The sequence below is a fragment of the Lynx rufus genome, unplaced genomic scaffold (assembly GCF_022079265.1).
Source record: "Lynx rufus isolate CCGP_SWC_20201006 ecotype Redwood Valley unplaced genomic scaffold, mLynRuf1.p SCAF_15, whole genome shotgun sequence".
Lineage (NCBI taxonomy): Eukaryota > Metazoa > Chordata > Mammalia > Carnivora > Felidae > Lynx > Lynx rufus.
This window is the reverse complement of record NW_025814829.1, coordinates 54,848,323-54,874,567: the sequence shown is the minus strand read 5'-3', so window position 1 is coordinate 54,874,567 and position 26,245 is coordinate 54,848,323. Positions and strand designations below refer to the sequence as shown.

Genomic DNA, 26,245 nt, shown 5'->3' with positions numbered 1-26,245 from the left:
TTTCCTGGATGGTTCTGGCTCAAGATCTCCCATGAGGCTATAGGCAGGCTGTTGACCAGGACTGCAGTCATTTGAAGGAATTGGGGAGTCCACTTCACTCATTCCATTGTTGGGAGGAGGCTCCAGTTCCTGACCACAAAGACCTCTACGTAAGGGTACTCAAGACATAGCTTCCCCACGACACCCCAAGATAGAAAGAGGGCCCCAAGTACTCCTTTATGGCCAGATTTCAAAGTATCACACCATGACCTCTGCCATAGTCTATTAGTCACACAGACCAATGGTAGTAAAGTGTGATGTGCAGGGGTATGAATACCAGGAGGATATCGCTAGGGAACATCACCTACCATCTTGGCGAGTAACTCCCACAGTGAAATTTGGTCACTGGAAAGAATTTAAAAACAAAACTGGATAGAAAAGAGGAAACCAGGTCCGATCCTACCATGAATGAAATCCCTGTCATTGCTATGGGTGATCCATGCAAGTGCTGAGGGCACTGCCTCTAGGAACCTCTAAGTAGGAAGTGGAGACACAGGGTTCTAGGTCAGTGGGAGAGAGGAAACTGTATACATGTTTCACAGTTGTGCCAGGTGATCTCCTTGCCAAATCCCCAGAGAAGGAACATGAAGGTATAATTCCTAAACTAAAGAATGCCTCTTACTGCCTATATTGACCTTTAGGCAACATTTTTCAACTTTAATTTTCACATTTTTCAAAATGTATTTATTTTGAGAGAGAATGTGAACAAGGTAGGGACAGAGAGAGAGGGAGAGGGAGAATCCCAAGCAGGCTCCGCACTGTCAGCACAGAGCCCGACGCAGGGCTGCATCTCACAAACCATGAGATCATGACCTGAGCTGAAACCAAGAGTCAGATGCTTAACTGACTGAGCCACCCAGGCTCCTTAATTTTCACATTGTTAAGAGAGCTAATAATTTCTGCCACAATACTGAACAAAACAAAATTATGAAGAGGAATATGACAGTACCTCATACAAATGATTTTTATTACTGAGAATGAGATGGCAGGCATGCCGGAGCACCCATTCCTTATAAAAATACAGAGTCCTCACCCCTGCAGTTAGCTTGCTCCTGACTATGTCCACCCCAGTGCCAGGCACATGGTTGATGCTCTGTGGATACAGTTTGAATTTATGAGCAAATTAATAATACCTGCTCTCCCTCTTTCCTACATGCACCTTTTGGGTGACACTCAACACACTGATGCAGGACGTAGGACAGGTTTTTCTGTCACAGGGCTCTGATATTTGAACCAACCAGGGCATCAGTGACCAGGTCTGAGTCAACAGAACTTTGTCAGCTATCACAAAGCTCATCGATTTATGGCATCGTCTGTGAGCTCCAGATACTTAGCTGTTCAAGCTGTGCTTCTGTTCAGATGTACATTATTCAGCGGAAACACATGTGAAATACTTGCCACATGGATTCTTCTCTGCAAAATGTAAGGGGATAATAGTACTTGTAGATTTATGTCAATAACAATAAGATCATTGATTAATACCTTTATACAAAGGCATTTTACATTCATTATGTCCCTCATTCCTTACAGAGATTTTGTAGGGTGGGTAATTATTGTCCTTACTTTACAAGCAAGACTGTGAGGAGTTGAGTTTTGTTAACCATCACAGGACTTAGACTGAATTCCTTACTTAGGGCTAAAAGCCTGGCATTTGCTCCAAAACCACATGCAATCTCTATTTAAACAGTAATCAATCATTCTTTGTAAATTCATAATACACATCTGTCTATTTTATTGCACCAGCGTCAGCTTTGTGCATAGCAACTAGTTTTTTTTTTTTAATTATTATTTGAACTTTTCATTTGTTATGTGGTCTACTGTGCATTGCAAGTGCCCTCCTGCTTAACCCATCCCCCATCCTCTCCCCTCTGGTAACCATCATTTTGTTCTCTGTAGTGAAGAGTCTGTTTCTTGGTTTGCCTCTCTTTCTTTTTTTTTTTTTTCACTTTGCTCATTTGTTTTGTTTCTTAAATTCCACATATGAGTGAGATCATATGGTATTTGTCTTTCTCTGACTTATGTCACTTAGTGTAATGTTCTCTAGCTCCATCCACATCATTGCAAATGGCAAGATTTCATTCTTTCTTCAATGTGCCTTGCACATTTGTTTGATCTCTGAGGCAGGCAAATAGCAGTATATGTCTGTTATCACAACATCTCTGAAAAGGAGCTAAGTATTATAAGCCATGTTAGGCTGCTGGAAAGAGCCATGATGTGAAATGTGCTGTGTAAGTGGGACAGGTATAAAACCTAGAAACTCCCAGGGCTGACTCTGGACTTGAACGAGCAGGTATAGTAGTCTATAGATTGTGTGTGTGTCAGGGGGTAGTTTTTACTTCTGTACTGTATGTATAATTTATGTACATAATTCCATGTGTTCATTTGGAGCTTAGTAGCAGAACTTTAATATATTTCCTAATATTGTTGAAAAGTCTCAATGATATTCCTGTTGTAACTTTTGGCATTGTCATTTTTGGGGTGTCCGTGAGAAACAAATTATGCTGAAGTCAATAGAAATGCTGCACTTTCTGTCCTCAGTGCTCAAGTAGGCCTACCAGTGGTCCACAATCCAGTTTCTGATTCTTTTCACTGTTTTAGGAAATCCAAAATGTGTTCATCCAAATTTAAATCTTCTTTTGTATTATGAAAAAAGAACAGCTTTTCTATCATTCTGATCTGTTCCTTTGGATTAAAAAATATTTTGACAATGTAACTATCATGAGCCTCTGTGAGTGAAACTGTTCTTTTTTGCTCCCTGGTTACATCTTTTATGCTTCCTCTGTTCTTTCTATCCTGGAATAGATTTGGAGATACAGTGTCCTATTATTATGTAATATCTGATGCTATTTATGTGAGCCATGGCTAGAGTGAGAATAAAAACTGTCTTCCCCCTTATTAACTTGGTGTTTCTATAGCCTGTGTGTTGGCAGCTTTTCAAAATGTTGTGCTCAGATTTCTATCCTGTTCCTTCTGAAATGGTGAGGGTGTGGATGTGGTCCTGGGAGCAAGGCCCTAGGGCCACAGCCAACATCTCAGGGAAGTGAGTAGAGGACAGTTTTGGTCTTGCATCTGCTGGGCATCTGGGCAAGTGCTAGGAAGAAAAGAAAACCATTCCTATGATAGCTGAGGTAAAGTCCTGTGTGCCACCACAGTCGCCAGTAACTGGTCTTTTACTATAGGCAGAGAAGTAGAATAAAAATATTTGGAGAATCTGAGAGTCTATGGAGTTCTTTGAAGTTCCTTACAATTTTTCCATAGGTTTGAAATCAAATGAAATTTAAGTTAAAAACATGTGTGCATGCGTGTGCACACACGCACACACATAAGTGCACATGGTCTATAAAGGGATAGCTGAGCAAGCAAAAATGGGCTCAATCTGCCAATACTGCCAGCATGGATTCTGATTCCATAGGGAACAGTGATTATTTGGGCTCTGTTTTTTCTGTTCATTTGATTTTCCTCAGATACAATTTCCCCAAATTGTATTGAAGGAAGGAAGGAAGGAAGGAAGGAAGGAAGGAAGGAAGGAAGGAAGGAAGGAAGAAAGAGAAAGAAAGGCTGTACTCTCTTAATCCAGTGTCAGGTGTCAGCTTCAAATGAACTTTCTTTTTCTGATAAACATAACTAAATTGAAATTTAAAACAATCTAAATTAATGAGAACAAAAATAAATTCTCTTTCAAGCCCAGAAAGCTCTAAAAATTTCTCCTCGGCTCTGCTATTCCCTTTCAACAATTTTATGTATCTTCTCACAAGTAACAGCTAGATTTTTCCAAATTACATTTCATGTAATAAACTCCAACATAAAGACATTTGTCATTACATATTTTCAAACGTTAGAAGCTAGCCGTTTGAGAAGCGAAAAGTTAAAGCAGTCATTGAGGAAGGCAAACTCAAACGTATGAATCTGGTGCCTGACTTGATGGAGCCGAAGGATTTTGAACTGAACTGAGCTCTCTTCACTCTTCCCTCCACAATACTTCACAATTAGTCCCCAAAAGGTACTCACTCATTTATTGATTAAATATGGTATCTGGTCTTAAATTGCTAAAGTTTGTTCGTTTTGTTTTCTGGTTCCATTTGGTAACTTCCTCAAATTCTAACAGTCTGAAAGACCCAGTTTCCTGCTGTGTAATTATTTTCTGTTTGTCAAACTTTACTTCCAATAATAATAGCAGCTAACATGTGCTCCATGTACTTTGTGTGTCAGGAATATGCTAACCCCTTACACACATTATTGTGTACAACAACGAGTTTGGTACCATTACTCTCACCTCCACTATGTAGGAGACACTCAGGCTCCCAGGGGCTACTTAACTTTTCCAGGAGTTAATACAGCCCATGATCCTAACTGTTTTGTAGTCATGTTGTTTCTCTTTTTTCATGTGGTAGTAACATTTTAAAAGATAGCATAACCCTTTCAATAAGTGACTTATTAAAAGATTTTCTACATTCTAAAGAATGTACATAGATGGGGTAATTTTAGGGGAAAGTGTGATGCTTGTAGCAGCTAAGGTTGAATGACTTCTGTTAGAGAAGTTTCAGAAGGAATCTTGAATTGGGTGCTAGGTTTGACCAGATAAAATTGATGCCTTCTTCTAATGTGCAAGTCTTTGATGTTTTGTTTCAGTAAAAATTAGTTTCAGAATGACTGAACCTGTGTGGTTTATAAAATGTTTTACAAAACTCAAATGACAATGGCTGGAAAATGACAAAGTATTCCATGATGTAAGGACTGTTCTTATTATCTGTATTATTTGTATGCTTTACATCTTGAATCTAGATTTTTTTCCTAGGGGGTTTTCATCTTTAATTCCATAATACAGAGCAAGGAAGAACAGTGATAACAGAATGAGTCCTTTGGAAATTAAGCTCTTTTATTCTATGTCTAAAACTCACATTTTGTTTTAATTTTATATTATAGTAAGAATACTTAACATGAGATCAGATCTCTACAGCTTACTCATTTTCCTTAACTCAAATGATAAACCTGTTAATTAGGAAATCCCTATTTCCACTTCCCTCCAGCCCTTGGAAACTATCATCCCACTTTTGGGTTCTGTGAATTTTACTATTCTAGATACCTCATAAAAGTGCACTCATGTAGTATTTGTCTTTCTGTAACTGGCTTATTTATTTATTTATTTAATTTTTGAATAGAGTTGACATTAGTTTCAGGTGTACAACTTAGTACTTTGACAGTTTCTACACTATGCTGTGTTCACCACAATGTAGCTACCATCTGTCCCATTACATGGCTATGACAATATGATCCACTATATTCCTTATGTTGTGTCTTTTATTCCCATGACTTAATCATTCCAAAACTGGAGAGCTGTATCTTCCTCTCCCCTTTACCCATTTTGCCCAACCCATTCTCCTCCCCTGTGGCAATCATCAGTTTGTTCTCTGCATTTATAGTTCTGATTCTGCTTTTTGTTATTCATTTCATTTTTCCATAAGTGGAATCATATGGTATTTCTCTTTATCAGTCTGACTTATTTCACTTAGCATCATACCCTCTAGGTTCATGCATGTTGTCACAAATGGCAAGATCTCATCGTTTTTATGGCTGTACAATATTCCATTGTTCCATATTTTTCTTATCTATTTGTATATTGATGGACACTTATGTTGTTCCCATGTCTTAGCTATTGTAAATAATGCTGAGATAAACATGGCACATATATCCCTTTGAATAATGTTTTTGTATTCTTTGCATAAATACACAGTAGTAATTGCTAGATCATAGGTTAGTTCTATTTTTAACTTTTTGAGGAAACTCTATACTGTTTTCCACAGTGGCTGCACTGGCTTATATTCCCACCACCAGTGAAAGAGGGTTCCTTTTTCTCTACATCCTCACCAACACTTGTTTTTGCTTGTCTTTGTTGTCTTAGCAGTTCTAACAGATGTGAGGTGATACTTCATTGTGGTTTTGATTTGCATTTCTTAGAGGATTAGTAAGGTTGAGCAACATTTCATGTGTCTGTTGGCCATCTGTATGTCTTTGGAAAAACGTCTATTCAGGGCCTTTGCCCATTTTTTTTTTTTAAATAGGATTGTTTGATTTCTTGGTGTTGAGTTGTATGAGATATATATATATGATATCTCATATATCTCTCATATATATATCTCATATATATCTATATGATATTAACCCCTTATGGAATATATCATTTGCAAATATCTTCTCCCGTTCAGTAGGGTGACTTTTTTGTTTTTTGATGGTTTCCTTTACTGTGCAAAATCTTTTTATTTTGATGTAGTGCCAATAGTTTATTTTTGCTATTATTTCCTTTCTTACATGTATCTAGAAAAATGTTGCTATGGCTGATGACAGAGAAATTACTGCTTGTGCTCTCTTCTAAGATTTTTATGGTTTCAGGTCTCATGTTTACCTCTTTAATCCATTTTTCATTTATTTTTATTTATGGTGTAAGAAAGTAGTCCAATTTCATTCTTTTACATGTAGCTGTCCAGTTTTCCCAGCAACATTTATGGAAGAAACTGTCTTTTTCCCATTGTCTATTCTTGCCTCCTTTGTCATAGATTAACTGACCTTATAAATGTGGGTTTATTTCTGGGGTCTCCCCATTCTGTTCCATCGATCTATGTGTTTATTTTTGTGCCAGGACCATACTTTTGATTACTACAACTTGGTAGTATATCTTGAAATCTAGGGGCACCTGGGTGGCTCAGTCGGTTGAGCGTCCGACTTCGGCTCAGGTCATGATCTCGCGGTCTGTGAGTTCGAGCCCCGCATCGGGCTCTGTGCTGACAGCTCAGAGCCCAGAGCCTGCTTCCAGTTCTGTGTCTCCCTTTCTCTCTGCCCCTCTCCCACTCATGCTCTCTTTCTCTCAAAAATAAATAAACGTTAAAAAAAATTTTTTTTAAGAAGAAATCTGGAGTTGTTATACTTTGTTGTTCTTTTTTCTCAGGACTGCTTTGACTATTTGAGATCTTCTGTGGTTCCCTGTAAATTTGGGGATCATTTGTTCTAGTTGTATTTTTTTTTAAGTGCTGTTGGCCTTTTGATAGGGATTGCATTGAATCTGTAGATTCCTTTGGGTAATATAGATGTTTTGACAATATGAATTCTAATCCATGAGCATGGGATATCTTTCCATTTGTGTCATCTGTAACTTCTTTTATCAGTGTTATATAGTTTTCAAAGTATAGGTCTTTCACCTGTTTGGTTATGTTTATTTGTAGGTATTTTAATCTTTTTGCTGCAATTGTAAATGGTGTTGTTTCTGAAATTTCTCTTGTTCGACTTCATTGTTAGTGTTTAGAGATGCTACCAATTTGTAATTTTGTACCCTGCAACTTTACTGAATTTATTTGTAATTTCTAGTAGTTTATTGGTGGAATCTTCAGGATTTTCTATGTATAGCATCATGTCATTTGCAAATACACAGTTTAGCTTCTTTCTTTACCAATATGATGTCTCTTATCTCTTCTGTCTGATTGCTGTGGCTAGGACTTCCAGTACAATTTATCATGAATGAATGTTGAATTTTGTTAAATGCTTTTTTCTGCATCTATTAAAATTATCGTATGAGTTTTTTCCTTTGTTTTCTTGACATGGTACGTGATGTGATTGATTTTTGTGAATATTGAACCATCATAGCATCTGAGGAATAAATCCTACATTATTGCGATGAATAATTTTTTAATGTATTTTATGTAGTTGCTAATACTTTGTTGAGGAGTTTTGAATCTATGTTCATCAGGGTTATTGGCCTATAGATTTTTTTTGTGTGCATGATGACTTTGTGTACTTTTGGTGTCAGGAAAATCCTGGCCTCATAGAATATATTTGGAAGTTTTCCTTTCTTTTCTGTTTTTTGGAATAGTTTGAGGAGAATAGGTATTATTTCTTATTTAAATGTGTGGTAGAATCCACTTGGATCCATCTGGTCCTGTACTATTATTTTTTCATAGTTTTCTGATTACTGATTCTGTTTCATTACTTGTAATCGGTATATTCAGATTTTCTAGTTCTTCCTGGTTCAGTTTTAGAAGATTGTATGTTTCTAGGAATTTATCCATTTCTTCTAGGTTGTAAGCTTATTTAACTTAGCACCATGACCTCAAAGTTCATCCATGTTCTTACATATTGTGGGATTTTCTTTCTTTCTTTCTTTCTTTCTTTCTTTCTTTCTTTCTTTCCTTCATTCTTTCATTCTTTCATCCTTTCTTCTGTTAAGACTGAATAGTATTCTATTGTATGCATTTACCACAGTTTATTTATCCTTTCTCTGTCAAGGGACATTTAGGTTGTTTCCACATCTTGACCATTGTGAGTAGTACCGCAGTTAACATGAGAGTGCTTCTATCTTCGAGATTCTGATTTCAGTTGTTTAAAACAAATACTCAGAAGTGGGATTGCTGGGTCTTTTGACAATTGTGTTTTTAATTTTTAGAGAAATGTCCATACTATTTTCCATAATGGCAGCACCATTTTGCATTCCCAACAATAGTGTGCAAAGGTTCCAATATTTAACAACAAACTATCTATAGAGGAAATTAGGAAAGTAATCCCATTTACAACAGGACACATAAAAAGAACAAAATACTTAGGAATAAACTTAAATAATGAGGTAAAAGACTTGTATATTGAAAACTACAAAATACTGATAAAAAATTAAACAAGGCACAAACAAATGGAAAGACATCCCATTTTTATGGATTGGGTGACTTTATATTGTTAGAAACCCACAAGCTTTTGAAAACCAAAAACTGACTCATGAGCTATGCTATTATGCCCTATAGCTAAGTTGTTTCATCTTAACTCCACTGTGCCTTAAACATCCAGGTAGGGAAAATGGACAGAGGCACAAGTTTTATTTGTCCTTGAAGACTATAGGTCAAAATGGAGACAGTTTGAATGGAAATTGTAAATGCAGGGGCAGAGGAGTTTGCTCATATTGCCTTCTCTAAAACTGAGCCTTTGTAAGTTCCCAGTGGCCTCCTGCTTTTTAAGTATTCAACCCCCATAAAATCTGGAAGCAATATACCATTAGCCATATATACTTATCAACCAATGGGCTACTTATATTTCAAGAGAAAAAATATTTGAGCTAAATTTTCTTGAAACAAATGTTTCTTTGAAGCCTAACTGAAAAATTAAACAATATGTTTCCTGTTCATAATGTAAGATAATAATGATAATTGGGGCGCCTGGGTGGCTCAGTCGGTTAAGCGTCCGACTTCGGCTCAGGTCATGATCTCACAGTCTGTGAGTTCGAGCCCCGTGTCAGGCTCTGTGCTGACAGCTCAAAGCCTGGAGCCCATTTCAGATTCTGTGTCTCCCTCTCTCTCTGTCCCTCCCCTGTTCATACTCTGTCTCTGTCTCAAAAATAAATAAACGTTAAAAAAATTTTTTTAAAAAAGATTTAAAAAAAAATTTAAAAAAATAATGATAATTTATGACCAATTGGTCTGGGATTTAAGTTATAGGTACCAATATGCTTGAGCATACACACACATATACCAAAACACAGTAAATAAAACTCATTTCATCTTTTTAGCACGAGTAGTGTTCAGAAATAGCTATTATGTAAAATGTATGATTTCTCTCATTCATTCATTGATTTATTCATTAAATATTCATTAAGCACCTACTACGTAACAGAAAAAAAATGATGGCATTAAACATGACAGGCAAAGCCTCTATATTTGAGGAGCTTACATTTTGGTAGAGAAAGAATAAACAAAGATAATATATAAGAACATTACATGTAGAGGCAAGTGCTATAAATAAAAACAAGGTGGTATGATTGGAAGCATTATGTCGGACCCAAATGGCAAGGGGCCAGCTACATAATATTTGTGGAAAGAAGTAGCAGCCAGTCCAAAGGGAAGAACCTGACACATATAAGGAATAGGAGGGAGGTGGATGAGGTTGGACTAAAGTGAGCAGAGGCAAAGAGATACCAAACAGAGTTGGAAAGGTAGACAGAGGCCATTTATGTAGCACCTTGTAGAACATGGGAAAGGGTTTGCCTTCTATCTGAAACGTGATAAGAAGAGGTTTGAAGAGGAGAGTGGTGACATGGCTACAGTATTAAAAGGTCAGTCTGGCTGCAGTGCAGAGAACAACTTGGGTGTAGAGGGTAAAAAGCAAGAAAGGATTGATGAAGACAAATCAGAAGTCTGCTGAGATAGTCCAGGTGGGAGATAATGGCAGCTTGGACCAGGATGGTGGCACGAGGGGGAGCAGATAAATTCAGGATGTGTTTGGAGTAAAGTGCACAACACTTGCTGTTGAATGAAATGTGGGAAGGAAGGGAAAGCAAGCTGTGGCTGACGACTGCCAGATCATAGCATGAACGCCCTGGTGGATGGATATGGCCTTTGCTGCAAAGGCAATGAGGAATGGAATGGGGAGGCTAGGAGGAGCTCAGGGCTGGTCAGTGTCTTTTCTGAGCAACTGATCTAAAACTAGTACTGTGTCTGGAAGGCTTCTCCCACCAGTGGTTGGTAGAGCAGGGGCATGATTGTTCACTTGCAGGATTTGGGGCAGACACTCCTGTAGGGCACTGCCCAGTGTCTCACTGCACTTCTCCTCCCGCCCCTGAGCACAGAATGAATTGCCAGCTCCCCTTCTGTGTGAAGTCCCCGTATCTCAGAACTCCAGAAAAAGTTTTCATGTCATCTACTCTGATCCACTTAATTAGCCTGTAGATATTTATGTCCTGATAAGTTTTCTGAAAGATATGAGAAGTTACCTACATTCCCTTTGTCACAACTTGCATTTCCTTCCTCACATATCCAAAAACCTAATTCTACCTAAAACTTAGCCAAGAATAAACTCCAAAAATTTTAGCCAAAGAAATTGTTAAAAACACCCACACTCTAACTCAGGTGCTTTGGTTGGCTCATTTGCAAAAATATGAGGCACTGTGTTCAAGAAGCATTTTTCTGCTTTCCTGACCCCTGTCAGAACCCAAGTAACAGATTAGAGGATGATGGGTTGGTGCTGGGAGGAAGGACACTGAGAGCAACAAAATTGACAACTGACTGGCAGAAGGCAGAGGCATTCAAAAAATGACCTAAAATGTCATGAAAGCTCAAAAACCATTAAGAGTTAAGGCCATCCAGCCTCACAGGCATTGCTGTCTTAAGGATGGCACAGTAAGTATAGTTCTCAATAATGACCTTGAATCAACAAGAAAAGATTGCATTGCTTTGGATATAATTGTGCAAGAATCTAGGGATGTGTGGGAATTATTTTAGAATATCTTTTTTTCCAATGGTGAAAATAAAATTGAGTTTTGGCTCTCAGTGATAAATATTTAATCTGCAAAATAACTTTATGTGAACCTCTCTTTTCTGACACCGCTAGATAAATAAAATACTTATCTTTTCCTACCTTTGGAAATCAAGTTTAATGCAACAGAGTGTGTCTTTGAAATTCATCTTCTTTATAGAGGTCTTGCTGAGCTGAGTTGTGTGTAAAGACAGCCTTTCTGTGTGTATCTGGTCCGGAGAGGGAAATATGCCTCTTTTCCATTTGGGAACATATGACTTAAGACTCTCCCATATCCTTTGTAATTCAAGGCTATTGAATTCAAGGCCAATTCCAATAGCCACTGATTTTCATGAAGTTGTTCTTTTCTAGTTGTCCCATTGTCATTTGTTGCAACAATTATTGTAAGCCTTTTGAAGTTACTTATTTGTACTACTTAGGAATTTTAGTTATTTTTTGGTGAGTTATTTATACTATGAGGAATTTTATTTGGTTCTGTTCACCAGTTACAGCACACCATTAAATCGTCAAGACCAACAATAGTATTACCTGCAAAATTGTTTTCACCAATTCAGTTAAGTGATCCATTTTCCTACTTTTCAGCTCTTAACTTTTATGCTGGGGAAATTTCCATTGCCATCAGAGATCTGGTTTAGGTTTATTTCCTTCATGCGTACATTCAACAAACACATTAGGAGTTAAAGTAAAAAAAAAAAAAAAAAGTGAAGACATTTGATGATATTAAGCTTATGGACGAGGAATCCCAAAATCATGTTGCTACTCACCCTCCCATGAATGAGATCCCAGAAGGACAGCAACATAATGCCATCCCAAATGCCAGTTAGCTGTAGGTTATGAAAATGCCCTTGATGCGAACCCAGGACTTCCTAGTGCGCAGTAAGTTGGAGTGTGTGTGTTCAGTCTAAGAGGGGTCTTTTTCATTCCCCAACTAAAAATCTTTCCATGCCCTCAAATTGCAACCAGCATTTTGTGAAGAAAAAAATCACAGGACATGAGGGAGATCAATCACTTGTATGAGTGGTAGACCCATGCATACCTGCCTCAGGCTTTTGTCACTTCCTGAAGGAACTCATATTTTATTCAAGGTAAGTATGACAACTCAGCCTCTACCCAGTGATTTTTGTTTTATTCCAAAGAAATTCTAGCTAGAAATATTTTAAATGTCTAAAAACTGGACATGAAACATGAGCAATGCCTGTGATCACAGAGAAGCCATAGCAAGCTCACTCATTAGGGTCCTCTTGGTAGCTTGTTGAGAACTGTGACAATCTGGCTGTACTTGTCTGCATGGCAGCTGCTAGTCTATAAAAAGGGACTATCACAGAAGGATGAACAGACAGTTACTAGATATTAAGTAGAAGTGGTCTGATTTCAACCAGAGCAGATTAAGAGAGTGTGGTAGGATGCACTGGAGAAGAATTTAGAGAAATGTAGTAGAGGCTCTGAGTAATGGGATGCCACTCCACCAGGTTTTCCATAACTGACTATCAGACATTGGTTTTGCACACTCAATGATATGCACCTAAAAAGTCAAAGACACAAAAGGATGTGGCCGGCCAGGGACAGATTATTGTATAAGCATTAATGTTGAAGTGTTCTGAGCCATGAACCTTGACAATGACTGCATAAAGAGCTGTATTCTAGTTGGAGAATTCAGTAAAAATACTGAAATTGTGTGTAAATGAAATCCAGGAGCCATCCCTGATTTCTCTCTTTGTTTACATCTGTTCCTCTCCCAGCCTTCCTCGTCTCGATAAATGGCACCACCTCACCCAGTTGCCAATAACTAGGAGTCATTGTTGACTCTTTTGCCTCACCATGCTCCTTAACTTAATCCATCAGCAAGTTGTGTTGATTCTGACTTCAAAATGCATCCCTCACCAGGGTGGTACCTCTGTTGCTATCAGAGAGCCTGCACAGACACATCATTGTCACCCAGAGTCCATAATTTACATTGGGGTTCACTCTAATGTAATGGTGTTGTGCATTCTATGGCTTTAAACAAATATATAATGACATGTATCCACCGTTATAGTATCATACTGAACAGTTTCACCACCGTAAAAATTTTCTGTGATCTGCCTAAGTCATCCATCCCTCTCCCTAACCCCTGAAAACCACTGATCTTTTTATTGTTTCCATAGTTTTGCCTTTTCCAGAATGTCGTATAGTTGGAATCATACAGGGTAGCCTTTTCAGACTGACTTCTTTCACTTCATAATAGGCATTTAAGGCCCTCCATGTCTTTTCATGGCTTGCTTATTTCTTTTCATCCATAAATAATATTCCATGGTGTTCCACACCACAGTTTATTTATCCATTCACCTACTGAAGGATGCCACATTTTGGCAGTTATTGTGACTAAACCTGCAATAAACATCCACGTGCAGGCTTTTGTGAGAACATAATTTTTCAACTCTTTTGGATAAATACTAAGGAATACAGTTGCTGGATCAAATGGTGAAAGTATGTTTAGTTTTGTAAGAAACTGCCAAACTGTCTTCCAGAGTGGCTTGTTTTGTGTTGGTCTCAGCCTATCAATAACCAGTGTTATGGTTGGATCAATGATGTGGTTCTTATGTGGTTCTTCTGCAAGTTGCCCTTCCACAACAATTATCAGGAAACTTTGAAAAAAATAATGCTTTACAACTTACAGAAAAAAGTAATTACATAGCACATCTGGGGCCACATGATAAAGTTGAGGAGAGGGGAGAGCGCATGAGCCCCAGAGTACTGCTTTTCTTGGGGTTGAGGTTGGGGGCCTAGGGTTTCATGGGCTCACTCTTTATTGGTGAATTTAAAACCTAAGAGTGGAAATTTAAACACTGGAAGAGAAAGAACAAAAATAAAATAAAAACAAGTAGCCAAGATGATCAGTATTGAAACCAACCAAGATCTCCAAAACAAAGGAGCATCTGTGTTGGAGACAAACTGCTTCTTTATCTTTGAAGTGGGTTCCTTTTTGAAATGGTTGCTGACTCATCAATGCCTAAATCACGCACTTGAATTACAAAAAGGTAAAACAAAAACAAAAACAAAAACAAACCCGTCAAGGCTTTCACTACTGGGCTGTACCATTTTGCATTCCCACCAGCAAGGAATAGGAGCTCTTTTTGCTTCACATGCCCTGTAATATGTGATGTTGTCAGGGCTGTGGATGTTGGCTATTCTAATAAGCGTGTAGTGGTATTTAATTGTTTGAATTTGCAATTCTCTAATGACACATGACGTACAGCATCTTTTCTTACGCTCATTTGTCATCTGTGTATCTTCTTCAGTGAGGTGTCTGTTCAGACCTTTTATCCATATTTATTTATTTTTTTATTTTTTTTATTTATTTTTTTTTTAATTTTTTTTTTCAACGTTTATTTATTTTTGGGACAGAGAGAGACAGAGCATGAACAGGCGAGGGGCAGAGAGAGAGGGAGACACAGAATCGGAAACAGGCTCCAGGCTCTGAGCCATGAGCCCAGAGCCTGACGCGGGGCTCGAACTCACGGACCGCGAGATCGTGACCTGGCTGAAGTCGGACGCTTAACCGACTGCGCCACCCAGGCGCCCCTATTTATTTTTTTTATATATAATTTATTGTCAAATTGGTTTCAACACCCAGTGCTCATCCCAACAGGTGCCCTCCTCAATGCCCGCACCCACTTTCCCCTCTCCCCCACGCCCCATCAACCCTCACTTTGTTCTCAGTATTTAAGAGTCTCTTATGATTTGCCTCCTTCCCTCTCTGTAATTTTTTCCCCCTTCCCCTCCCCCCTGGTCTTCTGTGAAGTTTCTCAGGATCCACATATGATATACCATCTCAACGCCAGTCAGAGTGACTAAAATGAACAAATCAGGAGCCTATAGATGCTGGAGAAGATGTGGAGAAATGGGAAACCTCTTGCACTGTTGGTGGGAATGCAAACTTGTGTGGCCAATCTGGAAAATAGTGTGGAGGTTCCTCAAAAAAATTAAAAACAGATCTACCCCATGACCCAGCAATAGCACTGCTAGGAATTTACCCAAGGGATAAAGGAGTGCTGATGCATAGGGGCACTCGTACCCCAATGTTTATAGTAGCACTTTCAACAATAGGCAAACTATGGAAAGAGCCTAAATGTCCATCAAGTGACGAGTGGATAAAGAAGATGCGTTTTATATATACAATGGAATACTACTTGGCAATGAAAAAGAGTGAAATCTGGCCATTTGTAGCAATGTGGATGGAACTGGAGAGGGTTATAAGTGAAATAAGTCAGGCAGAGAAAGACAGATACCATATGTCTTCACTCATATGTGGATACTTTTACCCACCTTTAAATTAGGTTGTTCATTTTCTTATTGTTGAGTTTTTTTTCTTATTGTTGAGTTTTAAGAGTTCTTTGTATATTTGGGATAACAGTCCTTCATCAGATGTACCATTTGCAAGTGTTGTGGGTTTTTGTTCCCCACTCTGGCTTGTCTTTCACAGAGCATAGTTTTTCAATTTTAATGAAGTCCAATGTATCATTGATTTCTCTAATGTATGGTGCTTTTCGTGTCATGTTTAAAAAGTCATCACCAAACTCAGGATCACCTAGATTTTCTCCTATGCTATCTTCCGGGGGGGTTATAGTTTAGCATTTCACATTAAGGTTTATGATCCATCTTGAGTTATTTTTTTTGAAACCATAGTGAGTTTATATATATTATATATATATATATATATATATATAAAATATATGTTATATATAAAATATATGTTATATATAATATATATGTTATATATATGAATATATATAATTTATATATATAATATATAAATACATATAAATATATATGTATATATGAGTATATATATACATATTTTTTTTTTTTTGAGAAGCAGAGAGAGACAGAGAGTGAGCAGGGGAGGGGCAGAGAGAGAGGGAAACAGAATCTGAAGCAGGCTCCAGGCTCAGAGATTATTTTTTTAATTTTTTTAATGTTTATTTATTTTTGAGAGAAAGACAGAGTGTGAGCCAGGGAGGGTCAGAGAGAGAGAGGGAGACACAGAATCCAAAGCAGGCTCCAGTCTCTGAGCTGTCAACCCAGAGCCCGACTCAGGGCTCAAACTCATGAACTGTGAGATCATGACCTGAGCCGAAGTTAGACGCCCAACTGACAGAGACACCCAGGTGCCCTACAGAGATTGAGTTTTTAAAAATATAAATCATATTAAGTCATTTCCCTTAAGACATCCCCTTATGTTTAGACTTAAATCAAAGTCCTTCCTGTGGGCTATAATTTCTACCTGACCCGACCACTTTCCACAGCTCCAAGCATCTTGGTACATTTCCCTCCCCTCTGATGCAGGAGCCTTCCTTCTGTCTGTTGACTCTCAGAATTTGTTCATAGCCTACACTGAAGCAGGATTACATAATCCAGAATCTGTGTCCAGCAAATAAGATTAGGTAGTAATCAGATGAATGAAAGGGTGAATGAAAGGAATTCCAGTGTAGTTACCTTAAACAACTTCCTTTGTGTGTAGCATTTAGTGAGCCCTGTTGGCCCAAGAACAGAAATAAAAGCTTCAATTGAATGTTTAAAAAAGTATCCTGAGATTGATCACTCTAAAATCTATAACCACTTTTTATGAGGATAAGGAGGGAATCATTTTCATTGAGGTAAAATACATTGCAAATTGAACTTTTAAACCTTGTACTGTGTTACAAAAAGACAAATATTTCAACATTCAAAGTCTTGATTTTCCCAGAATCCTGTCTTTTTTTTTTAATTTCCAGGAATATGGATATTATCAGTTCTATTTGCCACCTTATTCTTAACTCTCCATTTATTTGTCATTTAGGACATTGTTTTAATCACTTCAGAAAATTTCACTTCAGCTACTGGGACTGAATTAAAGAAAGTGGTTCTCCATTACTCTCTTCACTGAAGAGTCCTTAAGTTTCCCCAGTTATCCTGAGCAGAGTGTGCCTTCTGCTACAATAATGTCATTTTGCATGACAGGAACTAAATGATATTCAGATTGTTTTAAGGAAAATGATGGTTTCATCAATGATGAAACCAAAATTTCATCTCTGTTTTGCAACTCATTGAGACACTTACATGTACACTATGGCAGTAATATTTCTCAATAATATGATCCTTTTCCTTCTTCAGGAATGGATTCTAAGGAATTCAATTGTACTTTTTAATAAATAGTGTTACAGTAACGTCACAACACAGCTTAATTCTATTGAAAATAAATTTATCTTTGAATCACTAGAAATAATTTATGATTCTTTTCTAGGTCAGTGTAAATATTATTTCATTATTCCTTAAATTGAACAATACTATGAATTTAATATTATATCTGGCCAGGAGTACATGTTTGAACATTTTCATTGAGTGCTTACTTGGTAATGGTGATGTTATTTGTATTTTATTGGGAAGCTATGCTTAGTAGTGCAGAAAACCAATTTAGCCATAACATTTCATGTGGATCTGGTGCCAGCTAGTGGTACATTTTATATATTAAAATAATCAAAGATGGGCACCTAGGCGGCTCAATCATTTGAGCATCTGACTCCTGTTTTGGCTCAGGTCCTGATCCCAGAGTCATGGGATTGAGCCCCTCATCGGGCACCATGCTTGGGATTCTCTCTTCTCTCTCTCTCTCTCTCTCTCTCTCTCTCTCTCTCTCCCTCTGGCCCTCTCCTCCACTTGCACTCTGTCTCTCTCTAAAACTAAAAGAAAGAAATTAAATAACCGAAGACAGCATGGTCTTATTGGGATCAAATTTGCTCAAACGATAAATAAATATAATTCAGCCATGTTGGTGAGAGCCAAGAGGATGTACATAACAATGGATATATGAAATGTTCCGTTGCGTAATGCCTTGGCCAAACTTCTCTCCAGTCCTGTGCTCCTACAGTGTGATGATTCACATACTTATCATGCTTACTATATTAGAAGATCATCCCTTTGTCCTTGTATGTCACTATTTATCACAAAATTTATCACAATATCAGAAATAAATATTTATTAAATAAATAATAAATGGTCTGTCTTTCTCCAGGTCATGGAAGGGCATGCCCTTACTATTCCCACCCTTTAACATATAGAAGAAGATTTCTATGATCTGTCTTGCCATGAATCAATAAGAGCATAAAGAATTTCAGTGCCTCGTCTTCCTAATGGACCGAGCCTTACAGGTGGAAGGCTGCAAGGAAATGGAAATTGAATAGGAAATGAAAACACTTTAATATTACTTTAATAGTTTTAAACCATTATCTTTGTTATCTTTGTTATCAGTGGTTGTGAATTCTGGCTGCATATCAAACTCACTGGGGTCTCTTGAAAAATACTTACGCTGCTAGTAGCCACAGAAAAATTAAATCAGAATATCAGACATTGATCAGTATGGTGAGGTAGCTAAATTGAGTTACTCAGTGTCAATTAGTAACTACATCCCACCCATGTGGGTGTTTTTCCTCCTTACTGCCAAGCAGATCATGGTTTATATATATGGTTTGCATGTATAGATATGCAAACCAAATTTGTGATTTATTCATTTTTAGTGCAGTGTGTGTGTGTGCATGCACATGCATGTGTGTATTTGTGTGTCTGTCGTATATATATTTCACATGCAACCTATGTAGAAAAAAATCAAGAAAAAGGGCTTTCTTTACTTACTTTTTTATCCTTTACACTATTATGGTGGAGCTTCTTCCCAATGGCTGTGCTATCAGGAGAGGGTTCTTCAAGGAAATTCCTGCATGCAAGTCTTCATTAAACCAAAAGTGAAGCCCCTTGCCTGCCAGTGAGTGTGGAGAACAGCTTATTTCCAGAATCACATCATTGCTGCCTTTTTGCCCCGCCTCCTCCCGTAACATCCCAACTGTGCAAAAGTCTTTTTCCACATTCATAGTTTCTCTGTAATCACTTTCAAGTATATCTCATGTTTAAGGATCTTACATTCTGTGGGAAAAAAAACAGAGAAACTGCACAGAGTTATACAACATGATACTTCTTATACTAGTACCAGAGATCCCTATATCTGGTACCAAAACTTGAAAGTTAGGGAAACACAACCCACAAAAATGCTTCCTTCCAATCACTTCTAAAGACTAAGTGATGTCTAAGGACCTTTCCAGATATAAGGTCCCCTGTATTCTTGAATCTCCTTTCTTCTCTTTTTCCTCCCACTACCTCTCCCTTCCCTCTCCCTCCCCCCTCCCTTTTCTCCCTCTCCTTCCTCCTCAGCCCCATCCTCTCCCTCTTTTCTTACTCCCTCCCTCAACCCCTCTCCTCCTCCAAATACAAAAGAAGGTTTACAGTTCTCTGTTTCTGTGCAACAGAACAGTAGGTCTGGCAAAATGATGCTCCTGAGATTGTCAGAGAACCAGTAACAGGCTGACCACAATCCTATTCTGTGTATGGAAAACAAATATTCCTAGTCCCCCAATTTCACGAATCATTGCAAAAAAAATTCACCTGGGATTTGAGCTGGGTCAACTAATTGTAGTTTTCCAACTTGGGAAGCAAACAGCCATTTGATAACAGTGTCACGTCACATAGAGGAGTACTCTGAGCAGGGCTGTCTGTGGGTACCAGCTGGGCCATCAGCCGCTTGGTCTCTGGACACCCTTGCTCCCAGTCTGTTGGATTAGCCCCTACTAATGTCAGTACCCACTTTCAAAGGCAGAGCCTGTGCATTTCTTGTCCCTGTTTCTCTGGAATATATTCAAGAATGGTATCTGAAGTCCTTTATGTGCAAGGAGTGAGAGTGTACTATATTTTTTTACTGGCTCCGTTGATGGGTGGCTGTGGCCATTCAGAAAGAACTTCCAGAGACCTGTGTCATCACAGCTTTTGTTCAGGTTGTGGATGGCAAGTCATTAATGCATGAATCAAAAACCTCATCCCCAAAGATTCCTTTGTCTCTCTGTTTTTCCATTTCCAGCCTGGGTGTGTAAATACCACTGAAGTGGACATTAAGAAGTCATCCAGAATGAGAAACCCACATAAAACACGGAAGGTAAAATCCACCTTTGCTGTGCTGATCTCGGTAATAAGTTGCACACCATAGGAGGACGCCATAGGAGGATGCCAGTCATAACAAATTTTCTCCCACTTCCTGGAATATATTCTAGCATCTTCCCTGCTCTTCCTTGTTCCTTGGCTGGAAGAAAATCTGGGAGCTCAAACCCTGGTCTTCCATCAGTCCATCTCTCCTGACCAAGTAGAACCATCACGGTTCTCCAGCATGTGGTTTTCCAGCATGCACAGGTCCCAAGGCGTGCAAGTGGCCCTGATGGGGCAAAGATGCCAAGGATACCTCCTCTCTCCATTGGAAAGAAGGGTCATCAACAGAGAAAGGCTTCTCTTTCAGAACCCGGAGGATGAGGAAACACAGATGGAGATTATCTTGGAAAAAGTGATGTTGATGAGAGAAGGGCATTTTTAGAGAAAATTCTGAAGGAAAAGAGACATCATAAAGATGCAGGACTACAGAGTTTGCATGAGGACCCCCTTTTAACACCAGAATTTTGTGACACAACCGTAAGAGAATGGTTGTTTGTTCATTTGGTATCTGTTACATGAGCAAATACATAACAAACAAACAAAAAGAAACCTATCCAGAATTCAGTGACATTGTAAATAATCTCTTGAAAATACATAGCAATAGTACCTACATATTTATTTAAGTAACACAGACACACAGAAGGCATTTTTATCCATTTCGTGAAGAACACTTGATGCATATCAGGATTTCTGGCTTGAGGACATAGCCCATGACTGGCACCAATGAATTAAAGCATTCCAGAAGTTTAAGACCTTCCCTTTTATGGCTGTTTCCTTATGTAGCATTAGGGCTTTCCAGGGTGTATGTCCCTGCTATAGGCACTAAACACTTTTTTTTTTTTAGTCGTATTTCTTGTGGTCTTTTTCCTCTCTCCCTAGAAATATCATGTTCAGAGGCCCCAGTGTGATCCAAGTACTTTTTATTTCTTTTAAGGCAGTTTACCTTGATGTCAGGATAAAGAAGCCAAGGGAAGAGTGCCACAAAACCTGCTCAGATGCAGTGCTCCAAAGCTGTGGCTCCCAGGGGCTCTCTGAGAGAACGAGGCAAAGCCAGACCAAAGCAGGCCTGTTGGCCCTGCTCTCCTGTGACTGGCCTCATGCAGTTCCTTCCATCCTCTGCACACAGCACAGCCTGAGGGCACTAGGGACTGGCTTTGTGCTGTGGAACAGCATTCAGAGCTGCAATCAGCTCTCCAAAAGCACATTTAGCCACCTATCACTACTTCTGAATTTTGAAGAATTACTTTTCATGATACCTTACTTTGTGTCAAGTTTTCCCAACAGACACCAACTGAGATATGCTCTGGCTCGGAAAGAGAAAGCATATGGATGGGCAGATAGGACTGAAAGATAAGAGAGCCACCATTTACACTGTCTTCTTAACGCTATCCGGTGTTGTTATTTTAACGGTGTTTCACATGGCATCCTGCTTTCTGAATGCTTGAAAAGCATTACTTGGCATTGCTGTGCGCCACTTAACAATGGGAAAACACCAGGCCTGGCAAGGTGAAATGCTGTAGAGATGGAACTACTAAGCTCTGTTTGTCTTGGTTGTGGTAGAGTTTCCTGTAAATCAATAATGGTAGAACCACAGGGCCTAAAGCAGAGCTCCCTAACTCTAAAATTACCAGAGAAAAAAGAAAGTGTTTGCCCTTGTTTTCATGCATGCCCTTGTTTTCAACAATTGGAGAAGGCTGATTTTTTTTTTTCACCTTTGGATATATATAGCTTCTCATATTCAAACATGTTGAATTTTCTAGAATCTTCACAAGTGTCATTTTACATAGAAGGTTATAGGACTCTAAGCCACATACTGGTTTCTTTTTTAGAATTATGACCACTGCTACTTTAGCTCATGTTTGGTTAGTAACTGGAATGAGCCATTCAATCAGTAGATTTAACAGGTCTCTGTGCTAGGCTTTTACTGGTGTTTAGATGATAAATGGGACAGACATGACCTTGCGCTCATAGCTCATGATCTAATGACAGTGTATACCTTGAGCAAGCAGACAAATGTCTATACATATATAGCCACATAATTGTGTTAAGTGGTATATATTAGTCTGCTCAAGCTACCATAACAAAATGCTCCAAATGGCTTACATAATGGGAATTTATTTACTCAAAGTTCTGGAGACTAGAAGTCCCCGATTAAGTTGGATTTTGGTGAGAGCTCTCTTCCTGGCTTATACACAGCTGTCTTCTTGTTCTGTCCTCACATGGCAGAGAGCTATGGTGTCTGTCCCTTTTATCAGGACAGCAGCTCCATGGGATTAGGGTCTTACCCAATGGCCTCCCTTAATTTTGATTACCTCCTTATAGACTCCATCTCCATATACAGTGACATTGGGGATTAGGGCTCCAACATGAATTTCAAAGGGATGCAACTCAGTCCATAAATGTTATCGAGGGAATTTAAATGATTTGCGATTCTCAATTGCCACACCATTTTATTTTAAAAAATGGCAAAACAACAAACTATCCTACTATCCTCTGAAGTGTTCACAGTTACGTCCTTGGGGAGCAGGCAAGTCTGTGGGATTGTAAGCCCTAGACACAAATGGCAGAGGCCAATCTGTCACCTCTGGAAACTGCCTTTGTCTTCCACAGCTAATTGGGCTGTGTCCTTTATTCCCTTAGCTGTGAGACCACGCTCTGTCTTAAACCACTGCTAGTAAGAAAGTGGAACCCCTGAATTATACTTAATCTTCGCAAACAGAGAGAGCTTAGCAGAGAGAGCTGCTGTTAATTTATTTGGCATTCAGCTGCAATAATATTTCTCACGATTATATAACAAGAATAAGGGACTCAGTAAATCCCTAAAGCAGTAATCCATCACATGTACCTAAACAATATCAGGGTTTGGAATGTTATATTTAATTGTTGAATTTCAAATAGGTATATCAAATATGTGAAGAGAAGGCTTAGATGTATATCTTATTTGAGATATGTTTAAGTATTTAGGCAGTTTTTAAACCTGTCTATACTAAAATAGAAAGAAGTAGGTGAAAATGTGTTTCCGTAAATCTCTATGGATGATAAGGTAGCATAGTCAGAAGGGAGTCAGCCTAATCTAGGCAAATTTTAAGGGGCACTGTGTGCCTGGCTTTCTTCAGCCTGCTTCTAAAATTTTAATTATAATAGGTCAGCCTGTGTATTAGTCAGGGTTCCCCCAAAGGGGGCAGGAGAGAGTGACAGAGATAGAGAAAGATTTATTTTAAGAAATTGACTCACACAGTTGTAGAGGCTTGGCAAGCCCCAAATCTAATGAGGTAGGCCAGTGGCTAGAGTCCCAGGGAAGAATTGCCATCTGCTGACAGAATTCCCTCTTGCCTGGATGAGGTCTATCTTTTTGTTCTTTTCAGGCCTTCAACTGATTGGATGAGGCCCACCCACATTATGGACAGCAATAGGCTTTATTCAAAGTCTGCTGATTTAAATTTTAATCTCACTCAAAATACATCCTCAAAGAAGCAACCAGAATAATGTTTGAACAAATATCTGAGCACTGTGGCCCAGCCAACCTGACACAAAAAATTAAGCATCACAGGATGAATCCTTCTCTACGACAATAACTAGAAGGGTCCTAGAACAACACAAAACCTGAGGAAAACTAAAAAAGCATTTGTGCATGCATGACTGAACCCACACTTTGGATGACTTCCTGTAACTCCAGAGCCCATATTTCAAAACAACAGTAAGCTGTTTCTTGTCTCATTACTTTTCTTTTTTCTATCACCTTCATTTAGGCATTGAGGCACTTCATATTTTAGTTAATAGCTAATGTGCACATTCTGGAAGAACGGTTAGCAAATTCACAATTAAATGTCCAGTTTTTCTGCTTTTAATGCAGTGGCTACAGCTGTTTATACATAAAAATACTGGCATTTCCTCCTGTCTGGATGCATAATGTGGCATTTTAATCTTAACAGAAGAAACTGCTCATGCCTTACAGTGACACAAAAGGGTTTTAAGTAAGAAGGACAATAAACTTGCAGGCAATAGACACTCTGATCAAAATGGCTACAAGCAGGGAATATTCTAAAGCCTTGGGGGCCAGCAGGGGCAGAGTTAGCCCTGGGGGTGATGGACCCAGGGACTCATCAGGGTCTCTCTAACCCTGCCCTCTCTTCTCTACCCTCTCTCTGCCAGGGCTTCCTGCGCATGACAGCAAATGTGGTCACAATCCATTTTCTAGCTGAGCTGAGCAATCCAGAAGAAAGGGAAATATCCCCTCCCTCCACCACCAGTCAGAAAAATCCCAGAGATTTCACTCAGTATAGACAAGCATAAAAACTGTCTGCACTCTTTCGTTTCTGCTTTAAAAGTAGAGAATTTTCTTAGACCTCTTTCTTCTAAGACGTGAAGGGAAATCATATATGAACATATTTATGTAGAACATCAGATCTGTTTCATTTTGTGAATAACTTACCCAGTATTCATTTGGATGGTACCCTATATGAAGAAAGCTGGTCCAGGAATGCTGGATTTGAATAAGTGGACATGTTCATCACATCAAAGCATCTTGGTTAGTAACTAGCTTTGCTAACAACTCAAAATGGATCCCAATTAGTTAATTTTCTTTACCCCCAGCTGCAGACATTGAGACATTCAGACAACTTCATGTCCCTTTCTCCATTCCTACCTGTTGCTAGGTCTACTCCACCCGCCCTAGGCCAATATTTTAATATATTAACTTTAAAAAAAATTCAAAGCCTTTTACATTTCAGATGATCCTCATAACCTGTCTGCCAAACTCGTATCAATTTCCTTACCTCCTTTGTTCATAAAATAAGCCCTGTATGTAAAACTTCATTATTCGTGGCCATTTTCACTGTAACCAAGAATCAAAGTTAAAAGCTATCACTGGTCCCCAGAAAATTAAAGGCACTCTGACTGATGAAAGACAGGAATCCTGATGTTTACCTGCATGTAAGACAAAAAATGGAAACTCCACAGTAACCTCAGAGCCAGTAGCGAGACTGGTAGAAGACAGCTTTAAACACCACCTTCCAGTGATGTGATTTTTCCATGGACCTTCCTGAACCTATGTGCTGTGCATACATACTGAAGTAATCATAGAAATATAGAGACAGAAGATAATTTATACATCATTTTACTTCCATGACACCACAAAATGTAGTATTTTTTCCAGCAGTGTTTTAAATTATTTTTAATCTTAACCCAAAAACTTACTGTTAAAATAGTCAGCTATCTTATCTTATAAGCATTTTTCTATGAACTATAGATTCTTATTAAGTACTTTAATTAAACTAAGGTAAATAAGAATGTAATGTTTAAACCTTAGAGTCTTTTTATTTTCTTTATAAAAATTAATGTAATACACCTGAAAAATAATAAACATTGGACAATGTCTACATTTATTTTCTACAATTATTGAATAATTGGTGATCTTTTACTCACCCAATTTTAAAAAATCATCAACCTCAACTGTCACTTCAGAGTTCAAAGTTCAAATATGAGTATTAGTAGTTCACATAGGCCTTCTCTCTTTCTTCGGTGAAAATTAAGTCTCCTGTACACAGGCCCCATGCTCTTGTTATTGTTTTCTTTCATGATACTTACCACAGTTTTAATCATATGTTTATTTGTGTGATTATTTGTGTAACATGTTTCCCCTCCGCTAGGTTGTGAATTCCAATGGAGGAGGAAGCATACCTATCTTTGTTTATTTCTACATCCCTAGTGCTCAGCATTATCTCCAGCATACAGTAGGTGTTCAATAAATGTTGAATGAATGAATGGAAGAACAGAAAAAATTAAGCCATTCAGTTCACTCCTGTTAATAATTAATTCACGGCATATGTGAATACAACCCATATTTGTTGGGTTGAAATGGATGCCCAGTGGGGCGCCTGGGTGGCGCAGT

General features: G+C 38.4%; 1 protein-coding gene across 6 annotated transcripts in view; it reads left to right on the top strand.

Annotated features, from left to right (window-relative positions):
• RGS7 (regulator of G protein signaling 7) overlaps nt 1–26,245 on the top strand; it is a 493,624-nt gene that overhangs the window by 450,300 nt on the left and 17,079 nt on the right. For all 6 annotated transcript variants that reach the window (XM_047077340.1, XM_047077343.1, XM_047077341.1 and 3 more), the window contains one exon: nt 20,234–20,308. In XM_047077340.1, coding sequence (XP_046933296.1) covers nt 20,234–20,308 — 75 coding nt within the window. The remainder of the gene's footprint in view (nt 1–20,233; nt 20,309–26,245) is intronic.